General features: G+C 43.6%; 2 protein-coding genes across 2 annotated transcripts in view; one reads left to right on the top strand and one right to left on the bottom strand.

Moving 5' to 3' along the window:
* The first annotated feature begins 3 nt into the window (after window positions 1–3).
* Window positions 4–17,745, top strand: RHBDD3 (rhomboid domain containing 3). The gene is made up of 6 exons (XM_075276613.1): window positions 4–130; window positions 4,670–4,827; window positions 5,595–5,978; window positions 7,662–7,827; window positions 7,936–8,181; window positions 16,926–17,745. The coding sequence occupies exons 2-6, from the start codon at window positions 4,692–4,694 to the stop codon at window positions 17,128–17,130; spliced, it is 1,137 nt and encodes a 378-aa protein (XP_075132714.1). The 5' UTR covers window positions 4–130; window positions 4,670–4,691; the 3' UTR covers window positions 17,131–17,745.
* Window positions 17,746–23,547: 5,802 nt separating this feature from the next.
* The window catches only part of EMID1 (EMI domain containing 1), a 60,143-nt gene continuing 56,101 nt past the window's right edge, over window positions 23,548–27,589 (bottom strand). The window contains exon 16 of the mRNA XM_075276610.1: window positions 23,548–23,814. Coding sequence (XP_075132711.1) covers window positions 23,681–23,814 — 134 coding nt within the window. The 3' untranslated portion in view covers window positions 23,548–23,680. The remainder of the gene's footprint in view (window positions 23,815–27,589) is intronic.

Raw genomic sequence — 27,589 nt, 5'->3', positions numbered from 1 at the left:
GTAAAGCTAGATCCGGGGACCTGGCTTTGCGTCACTTTCTGGCAAACAGTGTATAGTTCTATCGTGTATTACCGGGAAACAAAAGGATAACAGGTAGTTGGAGTCCAAGTGTACATGTAGCAACCAGAAGGTAAGCGTCTCGTCTTGCTCAGCACCCCTGGTGTACGATAGTGGTGTGATCCCTTAGACTCATCTACTGTAGGCAGAGGGGAATAGAGACACATCTAGAAAGTTGTGTTGTGGCTTTCATTTTTTGCCGCCCAATGTATTTATTATTTGCTAATTATTTCTGTGTAAGAAATGTTGTGAATATGACGGCGAGCTGTTCCCTCTGTGCAGTATCCTGCCTGGTTATTGTCTGGACACAGTGAAGGCATAGATTAGAGAACATATTCCTTGCACTCTATACTTACAGTAGAGATGATATACCGACGACAGGATAGAGGGAGAACAGTTATCTCACAACATTTGTAGCTAACATTCCCGTTTTTATAAAACCTACATTACCGTTTTAGTCCAGATGAGACCCCAAATTTAATGTAGGCTCCATGACTCTAACCCTATAAAACTCATATGCCAATATTCACCCTGTAATAGATACTCCATCATACTGGCCCCAGGCGAGAGCCCAATATTCATGTCCAGTCTATGTACTATGTCATGAAATGCGTTACCTCAGAGTTGTCCTAGGGATGTTACAGACTGCACGCTAAAGTCATTGTGAGGTCATTTTCACACGTGTATACAAAAAAATATTATACCTTGACCATGTAACCTATCAGTTTGATAGGCCCCAAGTCAATGGCTTAGTGTTCCCACACCCTCTGCATTATAGTTTTCTCAGACTATGGACTCTGCTAGCACCACCGAGGTTGAAAAGCAAGATCTGTACAAAGAATTCACTAGCCAGTGTTACTGCCAGGACAAATTGCTCCAGTATTTCAGCACCAGAGCTGCTTGCATCTACAGCACCCCATCCACCTCAAGTCACAGTTCTACCTCCCCAATTGAAGCCATGCCTGCCTGTTAGTGGTACTGGTTAGCGCCTGTTTGGCAATGAGCTAATCCTATGTCTACCAACTTGTTGGAATTCCTGGTAACCCCTTGGAGAATCTTTGAGAAACCTGGCCATATCTTCTCTAGTGCATTCTTCCTGCTATGTCTAAATCAAGGTACCATGACCAGTATTCTATCTGGTTCTGCAGCCTTACCACCCTTGATGACCTGTTTATCCTGCTATCCATATTGACCGGTGTTTTAAGGAATGTATTAAGAAATCTTGCCTGGCCCTATGGTTCCAAAAGTCTGCTAACCACGGGATCTTCATCTCTAGAGGAGCCCATACAACAGGAGCAACTAAAGCTATCAGAGGAGGAACAAAGACACAGCTTACAGCTGTACCTGCACTACGGTAGAAAGGCATAGTGGGAGGATTTATGCACCAGATTTCTGGCATAGAGGGATAAAGTTGTGCCACATTTTTGGTGTAAGTTCCTTTCTTGTGGCAAACGTATGCCACAACCCTCATTCTGCGCCTTATTTGCCACATAGTGTAAATGTGAGCGGATCACTTCAGCCTGACATATTATAACCAGAGCCTCTTCATAAATCAACCATGCCCTTCACTTGGTCCTTTATAACGATTGGTGTATATAACGTCAGTTTTAAATATTTCCCACTATATCCGGAATTGTACTATCAAATCAGGAAACTCTAATGCGTAGGGTTAGTAGGAGTGATAATCCTAGCAGGAAAAGACCTCTCCAAAATGCTTGTTCCAGCAACTTTGACCTACGGAAACATTTGATTTTCTTAACAGGCCTTGGACTCCAGTTCTGCTGATAATTTTATACATCAGGCCTTTGTTACCCTTTTCCCTATTCTTACAGTGTGTCTAGAGAAACTCCTGACTTCCAGCAATGTAAAGCCAATTCCTGAGTCCATATAGTATATTATATATCTTCAGGTAGGTTTGCTTATGGAGATCTCCTTCTTTGTCTTGCCAGAGTTTATCAGTCCTCTGCCCCTGGGATTACTGGGGTTACACCTGCACGCCTGCAGTCATCAACTGGTACACTGGCTAAGTCATCTGATGAGTATCTCAATACCGTTCCAGCTGACCACAGTTCTTCCATCATCAAAATCGCTAGCTACCTTCTTTGTTTGGAAATAAGATGGAGGGTCTCTGTGCTATCAAGTGCCTTTTGCATTTCTACATTTCTCCTTGATAGTGCCCATATCTGTACTAAGAAGGGAATTAAAGCTGATAACTGAACATCCCAGGTTGAGTCAAAAGTAACTTTTCAAAAACTAAAAAAAGTTGTGCCTTGGGGCACAACTCACTGTACAAAGTGTAGTGGTGGGTTTCAGTATTGCAGCACTGCAAATGGTACCGTAAGTGAACAGCATGGCTTCTGGCATGTAAAAAATACTGGGAGCTGTTCCTCAACAGCTGACCTGTGGGGGTCCCTGGTGTCAGACCCTCGCAGGTCTAATATTGATGACCTACCCTAGGGAGAGTCAGAATATGGTGAGGAAATTTTGCAGCATGCTATGGAGCATTTGCTCAAGCAGCTTTGTTTGGACCAAGCTCCCTTAAACAGTCCAAAGATGCAGGACATTGGCTGGGAGCATACGGCAAGGTTTATATTTTCTTAAAGGGCTCATGAAGTGACCAATACAGTCACAATAATCCATGCCACACCTAAAACACAGTGCCTATAATGTTTAAAGAAAGAATAATGTTTTAATGTTTCTAAAAAAAAAACATAGTGTCTAGGAAGTACAATGCAGTGGACAGAGGGAGAACACTAGCAAGCATAGCCAGAAAACTGGAGGAGACTGAAATACATGAGCTATGTGATCATATTGTGGATTTTATTTTTTTTTCTATAGATTTTTCAGTTTTAACTGCAGTGTGATTTAAATAGGATGAAATAATAAGAGAATGTTAAAGGGAAACACGTCATAAGGTTTGGGGACACTTTGCCATCAACATGTCCTTATATCAATGTGGTTTTGTGTTGACACCTGTTACCCCTACAGATCAGCAGTTGGAAGAGACTGCAGCATCAAAAGGCCTCTTCACTGAATACCAAACACAGTGCTGTAGATTGCATAGGAGCTGTGCTTGGTATTATAGCTCAGTCCCATTCACTTGAATGGGACTGAGCTGCAGCTGTACCACGTGACTGCTAAATGTGACATCATCACAGTGTGTATTAATTGTGCAGCTCATCTTGGTACAGACAAAAAGAAGTACAGATCATGTAGTACTGCCCTGTACTGTAGAGAGCTGCTAATAGTCAGCCGATTGGTACCTGCATGTCACTAAAATAGGGGTTTTACCAGTGAAATGACCGTGCTGAGTTGTTGGAACATTCAGCCATGCGTTTTATGTTGAGTTACAGAAAATACAACTGTATACCATTGTATGTTGAAAATATTGTATCCTGAGACCATTGTAGCTTCAGGGAAATCTGTATAAGACTTTATTTACACATTGTAGGTTTTTTTGCATCAGTGATTCTGAGCCAATACCAAGAGTGCAGTCTACACAAATGTAAGTTATAACAGAAATATTTGTACCTGCTCTGTGTTTTCAGCCTGCGTACAACTACTCACCAAAATACTAATGTGTGAAAGAGGTCTAATGATTAAAGGGGCTCTATCATTGGGAAAAGTCATTTTTAACTAAGCACATCGTTTCATAGCCTTTAGAAAGGCTATTCTACACATATTCATACGTTTTGTATGTAAATTGCCTCAGTGGTTTTTGAATGAGCTTGTTTTTATTCATTTGCTAATTAACCTCTCGGTGCACCCCGGAAGTCTCATTGTGCACTCCTATTTGCTATTCTTTCTTATGTATGTGTACAGCACAGGCTGCTGATGACTTCCTGCTTCCTGTTTGCACACGCAGATAGGAGAGAATAGCAGAGAGCAGTGCTGCTGGGAACTTCCTGTGCTGGCTGGAAGCTAATTAGCATATGAATAAAAATGGACTTATTAAAAAACCACTGAGGCAATTTACATACAAAAGGTAGGTGTGGGATAGCCTTTCTAAAGTATGTGCTTAGTTAAAAATGACTTTTCCCAATGATAGAGCCCCTTTAAGGAGGGTGTCCCTGATAATATAATATAATTTTTTAAATTAGGCTAGGGAAAGGTGAAAAAAAAACTCAAACCATACTCACCTGTACGTGGATGCTCTGATGTCTCCCACTGCGGTCCAGTCCTGCTGTTCTGTTATCTTCTTTTTTCAGAAGTCCTCGCCGGCTGTGATGTCCCGTGTCACTTTCCTTAGGCTGCTGGTTGCTCTCAGCAGTCATGTGATCACTCATGCCAATCAGTGGCCTAAGGAAAGAACGTGGGACATTAAAAGTAAACAGCAGTCATGTGCTGCGATACTTCGGCCAGAAGAAAACTGCAGAGCTGCAGGACCGGATCACGCTGGGAGGTACCGGGGACAGGCAAGTATGTTTTTGTTTGTTTTCCAGCCTAAAATAAAAATTATCCTGGACAACGGCTTTAGCTTAATTTACATCACACTGAATATCTACTAGGTCAGAACATAGTTGGTATTTTTGACATGTTATATGTAGAATGACTTTGCCTCTATTGGGTTCTTTTTTGTCCAATTTGTTACAATAACTGTTCTGTCTTGTAGGTGATTCCCAATCTCTGTCAAGATGCAAAGATTGGTGCTTAGAACAGGACCACCACTAGGAGGCCTTTTGCTGATGCTTTTGCTGGTGCTAGGGAGTATCTTTCTGTCATGCACCGACTTGGTGCTTCACCTGGAAACGTTAAAAGATATTTGGGATGGTGAGACAATTTAAAGGCATAAAACAATATTGTGATGATTATGTACAAAATGAAAGCACATGGCCACCTTCAAATGCATATAGCTTACAAGATAAGCTCAGTAAGTTTAGAAATATATTATATTACTTCTCTTACACTAACGGATTGTTCCAAGTCTTTCTACAGGTTCCCTGGCTGAAGTCACCAATAACGTTTTGTATGTGCTAGGTGACTACTGCAGCCAGTTACAGGCTTATTCACAAACGGCGCATGACTGCAGTGACATTCCATTCCAGAAGAGGTGGTGACCACTGAGGCCTGTTGTTTGGCTGCAGCAGTCACCATGCACACATAGCCAGAGGACTTGTAATATAATAGTTAATAACAATTAGTTGCATCTCTTTTTTATTTCTTTTCAAGGTTATGGATATTGTTGATCTGAATCTTGATGTTCTAGTTTTTGCTTAAATAAACTGAAAACATTCAAGTAGCTGGCACAGCAAGCAGTCAGATATATGCAGGCTTCCTTATCCTACCATTCCAATACTGACTACATAGAAGAACCTGTTAGTCATAGCGTACGGCAGAAGAAAGCCTGCATGGAATGTATATTAGACCCCAGGACAGGACTAAAACCAATTTCACAATTTATATGAAAATCTGAATTGTGCTTATTTGAAATGGTAAATAAATAAAGTCCATTTGATTAATTGCCCAGCTCTAGTTGAATGTAGATAATATAAAATACTCACAATTTATAGAACGTTTATTTCTGGTTTTTCTTTTAGGACATCGGCTATTCACACATATATTCTGTGCCACTGATAACCTGCTGCTTTTACTATCGTTGGCACTCTTCCCTTTTATATTTTGGAGGATGGAGGAACGTATTGGCACCTTTTACTTTTTGCAACTGTCCTGTCTCTGCACACTATGCTCTGCCATTCTTTACCTTCTGATTTCCTTCTTTCTTCCTCTGCCAGTTGCCCCTGCTTCTGGATACCTTGCCACACAATTGTCACTATTGGTGGCTAAGCAGAAAATTATGACATGGAGACTTGGCAAAAAGATGTCTTTTATGTTGCCATATGGAATCTTAATAATCACTCAGATACTTTTTCCAGAATCTTCTCTTCTATTTCATATCTGTGGCATAACCAGTGGACTGGCCAGTATCCTTCCAAGTGATATTGATAATGATAAGTAATAGACTATGTTACAGTATGTAAACGTATGTATTACTTAGTACTCTAAGTATTAAATATATCATCCAGAGATTTATTAGCAGCCCAAATAAGCCTGCCCTGCCCCGTTCTTTCTTGCCTTCCTAAGGTAGCTTATATGTTTGAAACTTCAACATTATGAGGTCCTGGAAACTGAATAGCTACAAGCTCTGATGTGTAATGTTAAATCTCAAGGAGTCTTGAGTTGCACAACAAAGCATGACGGAATACGCTAGTGGACTGTGAGGGCCCAGCTTCCATTTCAAAAATGGATATTTAGGATATAAAACTTAAAGTATGCTAAGATACAAAGGTAAAAAAATAAATAAATCCAAGATTTGTTTCAGAAAAGTTGATTTTAAGGCAAAGCCAGGGCACTTTAACTATAGGGTCAAGGGTGCATTTGCACTGGCTCTTATGGTAGCAGGGGCATGGTTGGCATAGCAAGACAGTCCTTCATAAGCTGTCTCGACGTCCCCGGCTGCCCCAACAGGCAGGGGAGTGAGGAGACGTATTAGTGTTTTTATTTTTGTGTGGTAAGAGAGGGACATTAAACTCTGGGGACAACTACAGGGGGTCTTTAACCCTTTCCCTGCCATCCGGCACTTAAGTTGAGAAGGATTGTATGTAATACATCTTTGCTACTGATGCCAATTTCTCAGAATCTGTTAGGGCTATGAAGATGATACAAAGATCATCATGATAGCCCTTACAGATCCAGAGTGATTCGCTAGTGAAAACGATGTTCAGCATTGAGATCCCAATGCAGACCTCAATTCCCAACAGAGTTTTTAACACCAAATTGCTCCGAATCTGTAAAGGCTATCAGGGTGATCTTGGTATAATTTTAAAGATATCATATCTCTAACAGATCCTGAAATATGGGGCTCTAAAGTGTCCTCCCCTCCATCCTCAGGAAGGAGCTGTGTGAAGAAGGGGGAAGGAGCAAAGCTGTAGACTGCACAGAATGAGAAATCAACATTGTCTATGTATAACCTGTATGTGACTCCAAGGGGAGGGGTAGCAGGGACCTCAGCCAGGTTGTCCCCTCTCCTAACAATCAGAGAGCATATTATACTTTTTATCTCTGATTGTTACATAGGGAGGGGGGTAATGTAATACTCCTCTGAGCCTAATCATAGGGACTTTCTTATGTAATACCCCTTTACATTTTTTAACTGTCCCTGTCCGGTCTATACCTGATCTTTTATACAGTAAAAAAGCAACTGCCTCTAGCAATATCCGTTACATGCTAAAATAGTAGCAATAACGATTATTATTAGAGAGTAACATATAAAACATTTCTGACAGGCGGAAACGTTCCATCAATCAGATAATACATTTTCACCCATTGACTGTCACCATATAAAATCCCAGTTTTTGGCAGCTTTCAGATGGGTATAATAGCATGTTAATAGCAGATGGTGATGGGAGGGGGGAGCTAATTATGAAACCTTTGCACTGGGCCCAACAATGTGTTAAAATGGCCCTGAAGATAACAATTATGCTATACTGCTTTTCAGACACTGGGGCTTGGTAGCAAGATTGTAATGTATACAGTATAGATTTTTTCTTCAGTTTTGCGCTGTTCTTTAATCCCTTTTTGAGATATTCCTTACAGTTAGCCTACAGCGCGTGCCGGATTACTCCGTCACCTAGAGCTGCCAATTTCAAGAAGACAGGCACTGGATAACATACACCTCTGCAATTGCTTGACATCTATTAACTTGGCACGTTTTATCCCAGCTCAAGAGGAAAATTCCTTATTACATGATGACAATTCCACAACTCAAGAGCAGTAGGTGTCACTTACATTACTACAGTATTATACTGTTATTCAGTACTAGAGATACTATACACAATGCTATTTCCTGTTTTAATCTAGTAATATTCTATTTTCCCTTAGACTTCCATTCTCCTATATGGATGCATATGAGTCAGTTCTCCCTAATGATGCCCCCATAGGAGGAGCAAGTATGTATACTTCAAGTGTTACCAATTTTAGTGAGACTCCAAGTTGGTTAGGGATCCCAGTGTCCTTGGAAGAAGAGATGTTAGAAGCAGGTATTCGGGCTTCTCTGAAGGAATATGAAGAACAAGAAAAGTTGAAGCAGGAGCTGACCCTGAACAAATCCAGTGTGTCAGCATTTAGGTAAGATGTTGATGTGACACATAATGCTGATACCCGCCACAAATGAACAATATTTCAGGTAGTTTCATAAAGGCAAACTAATAGGTCAACACTAATTCTACTAAACACATATTCTAGTCTCAGATTTCCAGTAAGTGTAAAAGACTCTTCATCTGCATTGCTGAAAGGCACAGGTGGAATTCAAGACTTTCCTCTTAAATCACAGTCCATTGCATATTCAGGGACTGGGTAGCCCAAGAAACCTTTCATTTCAGGCAAAGCAAATCTCTTGAAAATAACAATATTTTTCAAATTTATCTATATTTTCAGGTCTTTACCTGCTGAATATAATGGTAGCCATGACTTCCTCAACATTCCTATTCTTAATCTGACTACATAACAGGGTTTAAAGAGGTTTTTGGGGACTGAACTATTGATGGCCTCGCCTTAGGAAATGTCTTTAATAGCTAATTGGAGGTGTTGGGGGGGGGGGGGAAGGAGCAACACTCAGGGCCCTACAAATCAGCTGTTTGAAGAGGTCACAGCTCTCACACACAGTTAGGCTTTTTTATGTGCTGATGACCTCAGATTTATTGGTCACATGGTACAGCTGCAGCTCAGTTCCATTCAAGCGAATAGGGCTGAAATGCAGAACCAAGTACAACCCCTATGCAATGCACAGCGCCGTGCTTTGTCTTTACTCAAGACACCTCAGAGCACACCTGGATGCTACAGTCTCTTCAAACTGCTGCCCCACACCAATCTGATATTGATGACCTATCTAAAGGATAGGTCATTCATAGTTCAGTCCCAGAAAACAGCTTTATTACTTCATATATGGTTCACAAACCCCATAAGGAGGATCTGTTACCAGATCTTAAGAGGCCAGTGACCTACATCATGTGTTAGTCTCTGTCACCCTGAGTTTAGCCATTCCAAAGATATAAGCCATTTTATTGTTGAAGCAAACTAGAGGGCAATTACACTGCATGACATACAGCACACAGAGACTCTGTCCCCAGAAAAACCTCAGTGTTGCTGCCCTCTTGGCTACCATACCCTAATTTACATGATCATTAAAAGGGCTTATATCTTTGGAATAGCTGAATGGATTTGAATGCACAAAACACCAAAATGTTCAGGGAGACAGCGGCTATCAGATGATGTATGTCATCGCTTCCTCCCCTCCCTTCCTGATAATACTCGTCTATTGCCGAGCACTGTGAGCAGAGGGAGGGGGCGTTCCTCCCCGCTCACACTGTACAGCGCTATAGGCGCTGAAGAAGGAAGTGCCTGACTGACTGTCAGGAACGCCCTTCTGACTGTAAAGAGCTACAGTACCAGGACCAATAACTCTTTACCCGGGGTACAGATCGAGAAAGCTGACAGTGCACTGAACTCAGCACACTGTCGACTTTCCAGCAGTATATACTGCCTGTGCCCCGGACCATGAAAGGTCCTCTTTAAAAGAACGGACACCCAATGGATTCCATTATAGTTAATTGGGTCTGTCAGGCTTGGTGTGTGACCACTTTTGTAGCAGTACGCCTATCCATTGTTCTAGTCTTCCAGAGTGAACCTATCGTCAGCTGAGAGACTATCTACATACTATTTTGCAGCCTCTCAATGTAAATGTTGTTATTCACTGACAGAAATTACAAATAAGATTAGAAATTAGTACAAGGGATATTAGACAGTTTTGTAACTTTGCATTTATATAAGACTGGAGCAATGCTATTCTTTATATAAGATTGGAACATCCCTTTAGGCTAAACCTTTACACTGTTTACTCTCAGCAGGTTCACTACGTAGTAGAGTCTTCAGTAGATGATACTTTTTTTAATGGCTAACTCATAATGATGACAGATTATAACGTTTCGAAGCTCCCGGCTTCTTCTTCAGATATAACTAAAAACAATTTCTGAAGGCTGCATATTTATGTACAACAGGACACATAGGGATAGAATTTTAGGAGGGAGGGAGGGGGGGAAGCAGGAAGAGGTTTATTGGTATGTACACGTAAACAAATCCCCAGTTCCCAAATTCTTATCAGTTCAGAGTTTCCCCCTACGCCCAACAGCAGCACAACTGGGGTATTTCTGCCCCTATGAGCTGTTAGGACAGGTGGAATTTTTAATTACCTAACAGCTTTTGACCCCTATAAGAGGCCGGAAGACCTGCTCCTCCCTTGTGTTTTTTTCTGTCCTGTGGGACAGGACAGGTGGTCAAGGGGGGAGCAGGTGTTCTGACCTCCTATAGGGGTCCACTGCTCTCCCCCATCCGTACCTGACAGCGGAAGGTCTTTTCTTTGGACGTCCTTCTTCTTTTTTCAGCAGGGGTCCTCTTCTCCCGGCGGGGACCCTGCCGGCTCGTGCGCACTCCTGTCTGGCTGTCGCGCCGGGTCGGGGCTTTCCCCGGGCATAGGAACGCCAGACCTAGGAACCTTTCTAAGGTTCCTCGGGTCCGCCGGCTAGCAAGGTCCGCCGCGCATGCGCAGTGTGCGGGTCTCGCGGCGGACGGAAAGAGAAAGAACCCCTAGACACGAGTATTGCTGTGGTAGTTCGGGGGGGGGGGGGGTCCCCCGGTCCTTGGACCCATACCTGAGTCGGATTCCCCCCCCTCCGCCCTTTCTCCCCTCCTCTCATTGAGATTCTGGCTCCGTTGTAGCCCCTGCCCCCTGGGCGGGGCTCCGGGCAAAACCCCGCCCCCTGTCCTGTTTAAGTCCCCCTAGAGCTTCAGTTAGTGCTTGTCGCTCCGGTTACAAGCACATCAACTGCTGAAGCTCCCTGGTCATTCATTGCCTAGAAAGCTGTGCTTCGTTGACTAAGGTTTGGTGGACATGGCCGGGGGGGGGGAGGTTGGGGAGTTGTATCCCTGGGGGCAGTAAGTAGTTAGTGTATCCTTTTCTTCCTCCTCAGAATGTCTTCTTCTTCCTCCACTGTTCCTCCTAGAAGGAAGGCTGCTTCCAAAAGGAAGCATCTGGCGTGCGCCTCCTGTAGAGTGCCGCTGCCTGACGACTCCCAATATCGGTTCTGTCAGGGGTGCAGGGCCCCCTCCTCTGAAACAACTCCCATGCGAGAGATGGTTTCCTGGGTGAAGGGGTACGTCCAGGACTCCATGAAAAGGATGGAAGCCGTCTCCCTGGCCAAGAGGCCACGGCTGGATTGTGAATTGTCCCTGCCGCCTCTGGAAAAGCTGCGCCTCAGGGATGTGGAGTCATCTTCTAGTACGGAGGAGGAGAAGGAGATTTTTCCCCTGGACAAGATGTCCAGAGTATTGAAGACCCTGAGAATCAGAGACCGGGAAGGCGGGGAAGGCTCTAGCCGTAGGTCTCAAACCTTCATGCCCTCTTCGGAGATGCTCCGCCTGATGGAGGGCAAATGGAGGCACCCGGAGAGATCCTTTGCACCATCCAGTCGCTTCAAGTCACTTTTTCCCGTCTCTGAAAGCCAACTAAAGGCGTGGGGTCCTCCACCAAAGGTGGACGTCGCCGTGGCCAAGTTATCAAGGCGCTCCATCCTTCCATCAGAGGACGGCTCGGGCCTCAGGGACCCTATGGATCGCTGAGTCGAAGGATCTTTGAGGCGTGCGTATTCGTCCGCCTCTGCCCAGGCCTCTTTGGGCATGGTCGCGAATGAGGTAGCAACTGGCTTACGCGCAGAATTGTCATCCCTGGCCAAGGACATCGATTCCGGCGTGGATCGTGATGATCTCCTCGCGGCAGTGTCCGACATATCGCTGTTGGTGGATCACCTGACAGAGGCTACCCATTTTCAGACCCGTCTGGTGGCTAGATCCATGGCACTGGCTACTGTGGCTCGCCGACCCCTATGGCTGAAGCCCTGGAAGGCTGACCTCACTTCCAAAAATAGCCTCTGTGGTCTCCCCTTTGAGCCCGGACGGCTGTTCGGGAGGGAGCTCGACCACATCATGGAAGGCTGGGCCGACTCCAAGGACAAGAACCTGCCACAGCCCCTTGAAGGTCGGAGTACCTCCTTTCGAGGAAGTGGCGCCACCCGGAGAGGCACCAGAGGCCAGCGGCGATCCGGGAGAGGAAGAGGTCGGGGCTCATCTCGTGGCCGTAAGAATGCCCCCTTCTAATTCCCTCTCAGTACACCCCCCCTCCCTACCCCCCCCCCCCTCCCCTGGGGTGGGCGGTCGTCTCTCCCACTATGTGGAGGCCTGGCGGCAGAATATTCGGGACCCCTGGGTCATCCAGACGATCCAGGAAGGCTATAAAATTAATTTTGTTTCCCAGCCGCCAGAGAAGATGGTAAGAACCCGCACTCTTCAGGGCCCCAAACAACTTCATCTGGAGAGATTGATTCAGGAGTACGTGGACAAGGCCGCGCTAGAGGTGGTTCCTCGCGCAGAGCAAGGCACAGGCGTCTACTCTCCAGTCTTCTTGGTCCCCAAGCCATCAGGCGAGTGGCGTATGATCATCGATCTCAGGTATCTCAATCACTTCATCCGCAGGCTGCGGTTTCGCATGGAAACCATAAGGTCAGTACTACCTTTCATGCACCCTGGAGATCACTTCGTCACTCTGGACCTGAAGGACGCCTACCTCCACGTACCCATCTTTCTGGCACACCGAAGGTTCCTAAGGATTGCCGTAGAGATACAAGGGAAAGAGGCGCACTTCCAGTTTGCAGCCCTCCCGTTCGGCATATCCTCCGCCCCCCACACCTTCACAAAGGTCATAGCTCCGGTCGCTGCCGCCCTGCGCCTTCAAGGCATATTCATAGTCCCGTACCTGGACGACTGGCTTCTGAAGGCTCATTCAAAGGAGGTTCTTACCATGCAGGTGCAGACCGTCGTAGCTCTACTAGACAAGCTGGGGTGGCTGGTAAACTGGCAGAAGTCAGTGATGGTGCCATCAACACGAGTTCAGTTCCTGGGACTTATTCTAGACTCTCTCACCATGACGGTCTCTCTACCCTCTCCTCGCAAAAGGAAAATTGCTCGGGCAGCACATCATTTGTCTTCTACACGGAAGGTCACCATCAGGACGGCTATGAAGGTCCTTGGATTGATGTCTGCTACCCTAGATGCAGTTCCTTGGGCCCTATGGCATATGCGCCCTCTACAGAGCGAGATCTTGAGAGTCTGGAATCACAGTCCTTCAGGTTTACAGAAGCCAATCCAGTTAACCATCAGCACCCGGCAAACCTTGCCCTGGTGGACCCATCTGCAAGATGGGAAGTCCTCGGTCCAGCCCGTCTGGACCCTGTTGACTACAGATGCCTCCCTCACAGGCTGGGGAGCCCATCTGGGGGAGACCCTGGTTCAAGGTACATGGAAGCAGCGGGAGAGGACGCACTTATCCAACTGGCGAGAGCTTACCGCAGTTCATCGAGCCCTTCTGTCATTGGCACCATTTCTACAAGGGAAAGCGGTCAAAGTAAGATCAGACAATCTGACGACAGTCCACTATATCAACAAGCAGGGAGGAACCAGGTCCCCCTCGCTCATGCAAGTCACCAACCTGATCTTCTCCTGGGCAGAACAAAACCTCTCCCAGCTGGCCGCGGTACATATCCAGGGCCGCCTGAACATCCTAGCGGATCAACTCAGCAGAGGTCGGCCGACCGCAGGCGAATGGTCCCTGAATCAGGACATCTTCCTCTACCTGACCAGGAGGTGGGGTCTCCCCGAGGTGGATCTGATGGCCACCCAACACAATGCCAAAGTAGAAAGGTTTTGCTCCCTGTACCGGGAAGACAACCCTTTGGCTGTGGATGCCCTGTCAATACCATGGAGGTTCGAACTGGCATACGTGTTCCCTCCCATCCCGATGATACCGAAGGTATTGGCGAAACTCAGGCAGGACCAGACTTCGGCAATAGTGATCATGCCGTTCTGGCCAAAAAGGGCATGGTTCACCGACCTTATCTTGGTGACCTTTCTGTTGGCAATAACCTCCACCAAGAGGGTTGGCGAATTGCAGGCTCTAGCAACCTCCGAACCTTTCATAACTTTCTTCCCTGACAGAGTACAGCTAAGGTTCGTCCCAGGATTCTTGCCGAAGGTACCCACACTTCAGAACACCAATCAAGTGATCACCCTACCGGGCTTCTTTCCCTCCCCTGCCACTGAGCAGGAGGAGAAGCTACACACACTGGATCTGGTAAGAGCACTACGTATCTACCTAGACCGTACAGCATCGTTCCGAAGATCAGAGAATCTTCTGGTTAATGTGTTTGGCCACAATAGAGGCGCTAAAGCATCAAAGGTAACCCTGTCTAGATGGATCAGAGAAGCTATCAGATGTTCCCTACGGGCTCAGAATCTTCCTGTTCCAGATTTCCTATGAGCCCATGCCACCCGATCAGTGGCGACATCATGGGCAGAGACATGGTTCCTCTCTCTAGAGCAGATATGTGCTGCAGCCTCTTGGAGCTCACAGTCTTGGCATCAGCCTGCCAGGAGGTCCCGCCCTAGGGGAGACAATACTTGCTAAATCCCCAGTTGTGCTGCTGTTGGGCGTAGGGGGGAAGAAAGATTATGAATGATAATCTGTTTTCCCTTAGCCCAAACAGCAGCACAAGGCTCCCTCCCTAAGAGGTGCTATTGTACAATATGTGATGTATATGTGTGCGTCACCTTTATAAATTGCTGTGTAGATCATACTTGTTACTAACACAAGGGAGGAGCAGGTCTTCCGGCCTGTTATAGGGGTCAAAAGCTGTTAGGTAATTAAAAATTCCACCTGTCCTAACAGCTCATAGGGGCAGAAATACCCCAGTTGTGCTGCTGTTTGGGCTAAGGGAAAACAGATTATCATTAGAGATGAGTGAACACTAAAATGTTCGAGGTTCGAAATTCGATTCGAACAGCCGCTCACTGTTCGAGTGTTCGAATGGGTTTCGAACCCCATTATAGTCTATGGGGAACATAAACTCGTTAAGGGGGAAACCCAAATTCGTGTCTGGAGGGTCACCAAGTCCACTATGACACCCCAGGAAATGATACCAACACCCTGGAATGACACTGGGACAGCAGGGGAAGCATGTCTGGGGGCATAAAAGTCACTTTATTTCATGGAAATCCCTGTCAGTTTGCGATTTTCGCAAGCTAACTTTTCCCCATAGAAATGCATTGGCCAGTGCTGATTGGCCAGAGTACGGAACTCGACCAACCAGCGCTGGCTCTGCTGGAGAAGGCGGAGTCTAAGATCGCTCCACACCAGTCTCCATTCAGGTCCGACCTTAGACTCCGCCTCCTCCGGCAGAGCCAGCGCTGATTGGCCGAAGGCTGGCCAATGCATTCCTATGCGAATGCAGAGACTTAGCAGTGCTGAGTCAGTTTTGCTCAACTACACATCTGATGCACACTCGGCACTGCTACATCAGATGTAGCAATCTGATGTAGCAGAGCCGAGGGTGCACTAGAACCCCTGTGCAAACTCAGTTCACGCTAATAGAATGCATTGGTCAGCGCTGATTGGCCAATGCATTCTATTAGCCCGATGAAGAGCCGAGGGTGCGCTTGAACCCTTGTGCAGCCTCGGCTCTGCTACATCAGAGCCGAGGATGCGCTTGAACCCTTGTGCACACTCTGCTTCATCAAGCTAATAGAATGCATTGGCCAGCGCTGATTGGCCAATGCATTCTATTAGCCCGATGAAGTAGAGCTGAATGTGTGTGCTAAGCACACACATTCAGCACTGCTTCATCACGCCAATACAATGCATTAGCCAGTGCTGATTGGCCAGAGTACGGAATTCGGCCAATCAGCGCTGGCTCTGCTGGAGGAGGCGGAGTCTAAGGTCGGACCTGAATGGAGACTGGTGTGGAGCGATCTTAGACTCCGCCTCCTCCAGCAGAGCCAGCGCTGATTGGTCGAGTTCCGTACTCTGGCCAATCAGCGCTGGCCAATGCATCCCTATGGGAAAAAGTTTATCTCACAAAAATCACAATTACACACCCGATAGAGCCCCAAAAAGTTATTTTTAATAACATTCCCCCCTAAATAAAGGTTATCCCTAGCTATCCCTGCCTGTACAGCTATCCCTGTCTCATAGTCACAAAGTTCACATTCTCATATGACCCGGATTTGAAATCCACTATTCGTCTAAAATGGAGGTCACCTGATTTCGGCAGCCAATGACTTTTTCCAATTTTTTTCAATGCCCCCGGTGTCGTAGTTCCTGTCCCACCTCCCCTGCGCTGTTATTGGTGCAAAAAAGGCGCCAGGGAAGGTGGGAGGGGAATCGAATTTTGGCGCACTTTACCACGCGGTGTTCGATTCGATTCGAACATGGCGAACACCCTGATATCCGATCGAACATGTGTTCGATAGAACACTGTTCGCTCATCTCTAATTATCATTCATAATCTTTCTGTCTTTATGGCTGTCTCAGGTCAGTGATTTCTGTAGGATGCCATGAACCCATGTGAAAGGATCAATCCATTCTCCAGAGTGTTAAATAGAGTCATGCACTTGTACTCCTAAAACAGTCTGTTCTTCTTGGATTTAAAATTCCCTCTTAAAATCAAAATTTTCATGTCATTGGTGATATTATGATCTTCGTTGCAGAAATGTTTTGACACAGGAAGGTCCATTCTTTGATCTCTAATTGTATGGTGATGTGCGTTCATTCTCATTCTGAGGTTCTGACCGGTCTCTCCAACATATAGATTTTCAGTGGAACATTTGGTGCATATTATTAAATACACTATATTAGGTGTGTTCAACAGAACAATATATTTGTACATGTGTTTGTTTGTTTTTTCACCGGTATATTTCACTTCCTTTTTTAGGCTACAGCAGTTGGAACGCATGGGATTTCCCACAGGTCCTGCAGTTGTTGCATTAGCTGCCACAGGAAAAGTGGAGGGAGCTGTGTCCCTTCTTGTGGAAGGAGAGGTTGGTGGCGACATTACAGTTGCTAATGAAAGACAGACTTTCCGTGGACAGCTAAACTCAGTCGATATAGAACACTTGAACCCAAGAACAGGAACCTAGAATACCTTAACATAATTGTAAAACAGATACATAACATGATTTTTAAGTATTACAACATTCTTAAAGATGGGTTGGTAACTTTAAAGGTTATCCCCCAATCACTTAGTGATTGGTGGGGTTGCAGCCACTGGGACTCCCAGTAATCACAAGAATGGGGGTCCTGTTGCCAACTGGCTGGATTTTCAAGTCAATCATTCATGCTGCAAATCATCATTGTTTACAGTATTGAATGTTGAAAGTTATTTTAAGATACAATAAGTCATTATATGCTGGAAATATTGTTAAGGGACCGTTGTATTATATGGTTTGCCATTCAACTGCAGCAGAGGTGTTTAGCAGGCAGCAGCTTTACATGGGGGCTCTAGTTTTAGCTGGCTGTGATTTATCTGGTGGCTTTAAACAGAAAAGGTTATGTTTCGGTAAGTTAGCCCCTGTAAAGTGAAACTCCACATGACCGTCAAGTGCAATTACCTGTATTTTGTTCAGCGGGGAAAGAGATGTGCTGCTGCCAAACAAGGGATCGGGTATGTTGAAATCCAATATGCTCAATCATTGATTCTGCTTTCCCACAGGGAATTCCCTGGTCACTCCTTTGGAGTAGTCTCCATTTGCAGCTGCTGAACACATAAACAGACTGAAGTTCCCTATGGGAAGAATATGCAAATCCGCCTTCCATGATGTAATTAGGAAGACAGTTGCTGCCTCATTGTTGCAAACCAATAGAGGGCGCTCACTGGAATGTGCAAGCCTGTCTTAAGACAGGATTCCAGTGAAATAACCCAATAATGGCTGCTCCCTTTAGCCTCATGCCCGACCTTCCAAGAGGCCTTTGTTTAGCAATGACGCTGGGATTATTACCAGGTTATAGTCTCTCAATCGAGGACAGCTGTTTCGATCTGGTTGGATCTCATCAGCCCGATGTAGAGAGGACTATAACCTGGTAGAGGTGAGAGGCTTAGACAGGGTTCGACAGGGTTCGGGGGATATTGTCACTCCTTAGGGAGAGACCACCATATAGGTGTGTGGAGACTTGTTAAGCCTTTAGCACTCCACTTTGCAAGGAACTATGGGAAGAATATGCAAATCCGCCTTCCATGATGTAATTAGGAAGACAGTTGCTGCCTCATTGTTGCAAACCAATAGAGGGCGCTCACTGGAATGTGCAAGCCTGTCTTAAGACAGGATTCCAGTGAAATAACCCAATAATGGCTGCTCCCTTTAGCCTCATGCCCGACCTTCCAAGAGGCCTTTGTTTAGCAATGACGCTGGGATTATTACCAGGTTATAGTCTCTCAATCGAGGACAGCTGTTTCGATCTGGTTGGATCTCATCAGCCCGATGTAGAGAGGACTATAACCTGGTAGAGGTGAGAGGCTTAGACAGGGTTCGGGGGATATTGTCACTCCTTAGGGAGAGACCACCATATAGGTGTGTGGAGACTTGTTAAGCCTTTAGCACTCCACTTTGCAAGGAACTATGGGAAGAATATGCAAATCCGCCTTCCATGATGTAATTAGGAAGACAGTTGCTGCCTCATTGTTGCAAACCAATAGAGGGCGCTCACTGGAATGTGCAAGCCTGTCTTAAGACAGGATTCCAGTGAAATAACCCAATAATGGCTGCTCCCTTTAGCCTCATGCCCGACCTTCCAAGAGGCCTTTGTTTAGCAATGACGCTGGGATTATTACCAGGTTATAGTCTCTCAATCGAGGACAGCTGTTTCGATCTGGTTGGATCTCATCAGCCCGATGTAGAGAGGACTATAACCTGGTAGAGGTGAGAGGCTTAGACAGGGTTCGGGGGATATTGTCACTCCTTAGGGAGAGACCACCATATAGGTGTGTGGAGACTTGTTAAGCCTTTAGCACTCCACTTTGCAAGGAACTATGGGAAGAATATGCAAATCCGCCTTCCATGATGTAATTAGGAAGACAGTTGCTGCCCTAGTCACAGTACAGTGGTGATAAGCGGGAATTGTGGTGAAATGGAAGAAGAATTATGGCTGTCAGAATTTAGTTAGAACTGTAGGTCAGGGTAGGCAGCAGGCAAAACAATGAGGTCAAGAAACAAACAAAATTGTAAGGCAAATTAGAAGCAGGTAGACCATATTGGTGAGGATCAAAATGATGTTAGAAAGTCCTTTATGGGAACAATTTCAAACCTGGAAAGGTATGAGACCGGGTTGTCCTTTACTTCTGCGTATTTATTTTAGTAATGGAACATTTTAATTCTAGATGTGGAAATCCAAGGGTAAAGGATATTGGCATTGGGGACAATGAGTTCAAACAGTCTACATAAGTAGATGACTTAATGACCCATATACATTGTTGGCCAAAAGTATTGGCACCCCTGCAATTCTGTCAGATAATAGTTTCTTCCAGAATGATTGCAAGCACAAACTCTTTGGTATTAGTATCTTCATTTATTTTGCTTGCAATGAAAAAACACAAAAGAGAAGGGAAAAAAAGTCAAATCATTGATCCTTTTACACAAAACTCCAAAAACAGGCAGGACAAAAGTATTAGCACCTTCAGCCTAATACTTGGTAGCACAACCTTTAGACAAAATAACTGCGAACAACCGCTTCTGGTAACCATCAATGCGTTTCTTACAATGCTCTGCTGGAATTTTAGACCATTCTCCTTTGGCAAACTGCTCCAGGTCCCTGAGATTTGTAGGGTGCCTTCTCCAAACTGCCATTTTGAGATCTCTCCACAGGTGTTCTATGAGATTCAGGTCTGGACTCATTGCTGGCCATTTTAGAATTCTCCAGTACTTTCTCTCAAGCCATTTTCTAGTGCTTTTTGAAGTGTGTTTTGGGTCATTGTCCTGCTGGAAGACCCATGACCTCTGAGGGAGACCCAGCTTTCTCACACTGTGCCCTATATTATGCTGCAAAAATCTGATGGTAGTCTTCAGACTTCATAATGCCATGCACACGGTCAAGCAGTCCAGTGTCAGAGGCAGCAAAGCAACCCCAAAACATCAGGGAACCTCCGCCATCTTTGACTGTAGGGACCGTGTTCTTTTCTTTGAAGGCCTCTTTTTTTTTTTTTCCTGTAAACTCTATGTTGATGCCTCTTCCCAAAAAGCTCTACTTTTGTCTCATCTGACCAGAGAACATTCTTCCAAAACGGTTTTGGCTTTCTCAGGTAAGTTTTGGCAAACTCCAGCCTGGCTTTTTTTATGTCTCTGGGTAAGAAGTGGGGTCTTCCTGGGTATCCTACCATACAGTCCCTTTTCATTCAGATGCCAACGGATAGTACGGGTTGACACTGTTGTACGCTCGGACTGCAGGGCAGCTTGAACTTGTTTGGATGTTAGTCGAGGTTCTTTATCTACCATCTGCACAATCTTGCGTTGAAATCTCTTGTCAATTTTTCTTTTCCGTCCACATCTAGGGAGGCTAGCCACAGTGCCATGGACTTTAAACTTCTTGATGACACTACGCACAGTAGACACAGGGATATTCAGGTCTTTGGAGATGGACTTGTAGCCTTGAGATTGCTCATGCTTCCTCACAATTTTGCTTCTCAAGTCCTCAGACAGTTCTTTGGTCTTCTTTCAACTGGCTTCAAGTGTGATTTAGTTATTGCCACCACCTGTTAGGTGCCTCAGGTAAGTAACAGGTGCTGTTAATTACACAACTTAGAGAAGCATCACATGTGACATGTGACAGTGCCAATACTTTTGTCCACCACCTTTTTTATGTTAGGTGTGGAATTATATCCAATTTGGCTTTTTGACAATTCTTTTTGTGGTTTTCCATTGAAGACAAATTAAAATGAAGATAATAATACCAAAGAATTTGTGATTGCATCCATTTTCTGGAACAAAATGAGTATTATCTGACAGAATTGCAGGGGTGCCAATACTTTTGGCAAACACTGTATCTACACAAGAAACCTCTATCCTGACTCTTTTGGGAATTTAAACTTTCTGGTGAGGTCAGTAAATTTAAAGTTAATATGCTGAAATATGAGGAGTTATATATTTCTCTCACGTATAAAAAAAATCTATACTCTGGTTTGGTTTTGGTGCTGGCTGCATAAAAAGGTACTTAGAGGAGTTTGACTACTATTAGATCAATATGCGGTAGTATGTTTAATTTAAACTTTTTCTCAGTGTTTCTTCAAAATGGTTATGGTTTGGACGTGCAAACATAATTGAAATATCTGTTCTATGTGGTCCCTAATAAAGTAACTTCCTGTCCTTAGACACATGGACGTTATTTGAGGCACAGAAAACCTGGGGGAAAAAAATTGAGAACCAAAAATGAAGTAGGTTTGGGAAGTCCAGATTTTCATTCATGAATGACAACATTAGTGAGCCATTGGTTGCATAGTATACATTATTGTATTTTGGTTACACACGGGTCCACTTGCATATTATAGGACATCTCTTTCCACCAACTGGCTGCAGTAATAAGAGGTTATTTCTTAAGTGATTTGTGTCAGTTTTATGGCATACAAAGTTTGCAAATTTTGGGGCAGGATACAATGAATCCTAAAAATTTGCAACTAAACACTAACTGATACTATTGAAAAGTGGTGATTAAATATGCTATGGATGTCTGCAAAGGCCTTGATGTCCGCATTCATGGCACGTGACGCTGCAGTATTCATGTGTGCGTGTACGGCTCATGATTGCTTTGTTCATTAACTTCATTCTGTTAATTGACAACAATAAATTATTAACACTTCTATTTTTGAAAATATTCTTATTTTTGCAGGATTTTTTTCCCCACACCTACCTAAACCTTTTGCACAATACTCTATACACACACATTAATTTCCCCATCCATGTAGAACAAATACTGTTCTAAGATATTGTTGGCAGTATGGAGAACATGTGGTTACCTTGTTACATTCCAAGTGATTCAACAATTTAGGTCTTTGAAGATAGAAACCATAAATAATTGAATGAATCTGAATATACCATGTCATGTGATTATGGACTTAAAAAATACTGTGAACTCAACAAATAAAGACTTAGGGGGCGTTCACACTAGTGTCGGTGTCCGACAGCTGGTGTCCGGTGCTAATGTCCGCGGAAGATTTTAGCATCGGACACTAGCTGCGTCTGTTGCAATTTGAATTATTTTAAATGGGACATCATGTAGTGTTCTTTAGTGTCCGTGGGTTTCCTTAAGTGTCCGTTTACAAAGATGTCCGATTTTTCACGCGGACAGCTAAATCCTACATGTACGATTTAGCTGTCCACTTGAAAAATCGGACATCTTTGTAAACGGACACTTAAGGACACCCACAGACACTAAAGGACATTACATGATGTCCCATTTAAAATCATGCAAATTTCAAACGGATGCAGCTAGTGTCCGATGCTAAAATCTTGCGCGGACATTAGCATTGGACACTAGCTGTCGGACACCGACGCTAGTGTGAACCCTGCTATAGCATTTATTTCTATTTCCAAGGGAAATTTTGTTTGTATTAAGGAATGACGTGTATGTCTTTTTATTATTTGCGCTTTACTGTATATTAGTAATTATGGAATAAAGAGAGCAATAACTAGAATAGAAGACTGGGATACATGAACCTCACCATCTTAGGATAACTATTGCTATGTCCGAGGAACTTTGCCAACTAATATTCAATAAAAAATGATTTATTTTGTTGATACAATTCGTTCTTCCTATTGTGGTTTTCAAATAATACACGTGTACACAAGAAATAATATTACACAACGTCTTATCAACAGTGTCACACCAATATGTTTTTTAAATCCTCGCTCCATCCTTCCATAGCCTTCTATTGTTTTCTTTCATGCTAAGTGGGTTATTATACTAACCCAACTTCAGGTATGGTGGCAGCTGCCATGATACTCTATTATTAATAGTGACTGCTTGCTCATAACCTGGAGTAAATATGAATTCTTTATTGTCCCACTTCACGTCGACCAGGTAAGTTACTGGCTGTGACTTTTATGTAGCGGTTTTATCGCCATTTAGATAGCTGGAACAGCTAAGTAATAGAAAGTAAATTGAGCCATCGAGTAACCTTTCTGAAAAAACTGAATGAAACTCTTACAAGTTGGTGCCCCTGTTGAAAATACCAATATTAGCTACGATTTTTTTGTGGGCAATAATTTAGGTACCATGCCCATACTCTTCAGTGATTTCCCTATATAGTCACACAAGACATATTCTGCAAAAGCAATGAAGTAGTATCCATTTTTTTCTGTTGTAACTCACAAATTGAAATATTAATGCTTTTGAGTTTCTAAATTAATGTCTTCAATTCAGTATGCAGGGAGACATCCCAAGATATATATATATATATATATATATATATATATATATATATATATATATATATCCTATTGCATGGATTCAGTAAAATCACATACATAGATACTTCATGTGAATTCTTTCAGTAATATCCTTAAATAGGGACCTTGAACATGTCTCCAGAAAACCAAAAACCCTTGAAGTTGCCCTTTCCTCTTTAAGAGTATGAAAACAAGGTACAAACACAACCCACAGCAGATATAAAAACCTAGTAAGGTTGTCAATGGCATAATGAAATAATTAATAGTTCTCATCTTCTTCCTCATCATTTTGTGATAGTCGATTTCTGGGAAACAATGGGCCATTCCGTCTTCCTCGGTAGAATCCACTAGCGCCGGTTGGCGGGGGTTCTGTTCCGGACCCTGGGTCTGTTTCTAATTCAGGGGAAATAGAAGGTAATAAAGACAAACTCGAAATGGGATACAATAGAAAGCGTATTATTCTAGTACTTTACAACATACCTCCTAATCTTATGGCACTCATGCACCCAATTGACACTGACTATATAGAGTACATGAGGAAAGACTTCACAATGTAAAATCTTTATCAATATATCTAAAGACTACAGAGTTTATATATTGGAAATTTACAACAAGAAAAGATTGAGCCACAAAATGTTACTACAAACAGGATGATGTTGGTATCTAATTTTTCGGGAATAATCATATATGGATTATACTTCCTTACAAAGATATAGCACCTAGGCCTGCCATGGATTTGCTATGCACAATGTAAATGATAGAGGTTTTCAGGCTTTTTTTTTGATGGTCTATTATCATGATAGGTCATCAACATCTGAGCGGCGGGAAAGAGGGGATGAATCCCCACACTGATCAGCAGTTTGGGACTGCTACTTGACCCAGTATGGTGTAGGAAGCCAGTGGCATGGGGCTCCATACATAGTATAGTGGCAATGAAACATTACTGCAGCACAGCTCCTATTCACTTCATAGTGGGGCTGAACTAAATTACATTGCACAATACTGGATCTGGCAGAAGGCCACAACAACTGGTTAGTGATGGAACAGCATCTCACCGATTAGATATCAATGACCTACCCTGGCGACAGGTCATTTAAAAAAAAATCACCTGCAAAACCCCTTTAAATGTATTGATCTATTCTAAAACAAGCCAAACTCAGGGGCGTGCAATTGTCTTTACACACATGCCTCGTGCATAGTTGCAGCACATGCACCAAGACTGTACAGTCCACATGCACACTTGGTGATCTACCTAATTCCAAGGGCTGTAATGCCAGCTATACACCTTCTGTGCAAAGAGTTGTATTATTGATATGGTAGCGTTTCAATTATAATATATAATACTGAAATTGTTTAGAATTTGAGATCATTTGCATATATGTATATATCATATGAACAATTTACAATTTTGCTCCAGACATGACATACTTGGCCCAGCTGCATTTACAGCCCATGGATACAAAGGGTGAGCAGGGAATGTTTGCAAGCATTCCATCAGCAAGGAGCAGTACATGGCTATTGTTACCTGGCCACATTATGTACTCAAGCAGAGTGACCCTTTTAACCAGCAGCTCCAGCTGCTCTTGAAGCTGGAGAAAGGAGGCTAAGCTGACCACCTGCCAGACCGAAAAAAGAATGGGACAATGGACCAAGGTGATGGAGGTTAGGAGAAATGCTCAGGGAGTGTGAAGTCAATTGCAAGATGCTGTGTCGGAGGAAGTGAAGGATGGTGAAAGACATTTGAAATAAATGAATTCATAGAATACAGAAAAATGCATGAAAGAAATAAAAAGTAAGATGTAGGAACAATAAAAGCAAATAAAATAGAATGATATAAAGGACAAATGAAAATACTGCTTCTTGGAAACATTATTATTAACCTGCATGAGCTATGCTGATGGTTTGCACAAAGGACAACGCAATTTGTTAAAACTGGAATCTTCAAAGAATATCTTTAGACTTTTCAAAAATATGATACAGATATCCATCAGGGGGCAGTGCAAAAAAACTAAAGTGCCATCTAAGGCTAAGGCCCCATGTAGCAGGGCACAGCCATAAAGTGTTGTGGGAAAAACCACGACGGAAATGCATCACGGTTTTCCCCACATCACTTTTCATTGAAAGACTGCAGAGTTTTCCCTTACAGGCTTTCTGCTTCAATTACACCTATATGGGAAAGAAATACTCAAAAATCTAAATTCCAAAAGGTCTAAAACTTTACATTTATTAGTATCACTATAAAATGATACCCAGATATCACTAGTACAAAGCCTTTGTGACATCCGATGCAATAGCACTACTGTAATGCTAAAGACAGTATTTTACCTCCGGCAGGTTTTGCAGGCTAATAATAACTGTCTATACCTTTGTACCTATTGCCTGCATCTGATAATAAATACACAGGAGTTGTTGGCTGTCGATTCCGTGTGAAAAGATCTATCAATCAAGTGGTCACACCTTTCTCCCTTCCCAGAGACAAATAATGTACATCCCACGCCTGAATAAGATATACCTATAGCACCTCGACATACCACTCCCCATAACCTGTGTTCAATAGAAAAATAGGGGCTATGATACTTGAGCTGGAGGTCCTATTGCAGTATATGCATATCAGGATTCTGACATTAAATATACCATCCTAACTTCTGTGGTTGTACATGCTAGGGCTCATTAATTAGATCAGGGAAACCCTGCTAGCTCGCGTGGCTGGCCACTGGGCAGTATAGGTATCAGCCACTCTCATATCTGCGATTCTCCAGTAGCCAGCTGTAAACCTAGCATCTCACCAGCCTATCTTGCTGAATATTCCTGTTTCCTACCGACTTATCTTGTTACTGCCCTATGCTGACGCCATATGGAGTAAAAACATTACTGTTAGTCCTCAAAAAAGGCACAAACCAGAGTACTACTCATTAATGGACATAAGCAATGTGTACCATGTCCCTATCTACGGCAGGCCTGGTTAGCGCTGCCACTATTGTCCTCCCTATCCGTTTCGATTGACTATAAGTCTCATCGGGGGAATTCACTTAGCATTTGTCAATTTCAGACGCAGACAGCCTAGGTGATCGCTGACTTGCGATAAAACACTAGTACCTCCCTATGTCAAAAAACAATCAATCTACAAGCTTATAAAATATTTTTTCCATATGGTAAATGCTGATGCAGGAAAAAAATTCAAAATAGCCAAGTTGCTGTTTTTCTCGAGACATTTACCAAAATGAAAAAGAAAAAGCCTTATGAATACCCATACAAGAACATAAAAACAACTCTTTAAGGGCGGGTTCACACCTGCACCCTAACTCCGTTTTCAGGTTTCCATCTTCTGCCAACAGAAGACGGAAACCTGGCAGACAGTGTCCGGCCGTGAGCGCCTGTGAGCGTTTTGTGTTCTCTGCGGTGAAACCATATTTTTTTTAACCGGACACAAAGTCCTGCATATCCGACTTTGTGTGCAGTTATAAAAAAAAAACGGCTTCAACGCAGAAAGCACAAAACGCTCACTGGTGCTCACGGCTGGACACTTTCCAAACCCATTCAAATGAATGGGTTTGAAATCTGCCTGCAGGTTTCCGTCTCTTGCCCAGTTTCTCGGGCAGGTAACCGAAACCTGCAAAACTGAGATTGGGCGCTGGTGTGAACCCACCCTAAATTTGGTATCACTATAATCCTACAAAAAAATTAAAAAAATTCTGTAAGAAAGTCACACACACACATTTTTTTTCACACACACTATTTCCATTTTTTCTCTATTTATGAATTTTTTTCCAGCTGCCCAGTACTATGGAATATGGAATATTAAATTGTACAATTTGTCCTGCAAAAATGAAGCTTTGAACTGAATTGAAGCTGTGAACAGAAAGATAAAAAGTTATTGCCTTTGGAAGGTGGGGAGTAAGATATTTAAATCAAAAAATGGCTGTGGTGGGAAGGGGTTAAAGGCCCCTTGTAGCTAAACTCTTTTGCGCCCAGATTAATCAAGGAATTGAAAAACTGCTCTCAAGTCCGTAAGCGACCTCCTTTCCTCCGCATCTTCACTACGTTTTTCCACTCACCATAGTGGATTGTAGAGGATGGCTTTCTTATCATTAGTTTGTTCATTTAGAAAATCACAATCCAGCATAAGTGAAAGTGGATGTGTCTCTTATGCCATCCGGTCAGAAAATAA

This window comes from Leptodactylus fuscus, chromosome 1 (assembly GCF_031893055.1).
Source record: "Leptodactylus fuscus isolate aLepFus1 chromosome 1, aLepFus1.hap2, whole genome shotgun sequence".
Lineage (NCBI taxonomy): Eukaryota > Metazoa > Chordata > Amphibia > Anura > Leptodactylidae > Leptodactylus > Leptodactylus fuscus.
This window is presented reverse-complemented; position numbering and strand designations above follow the sequence as displayed.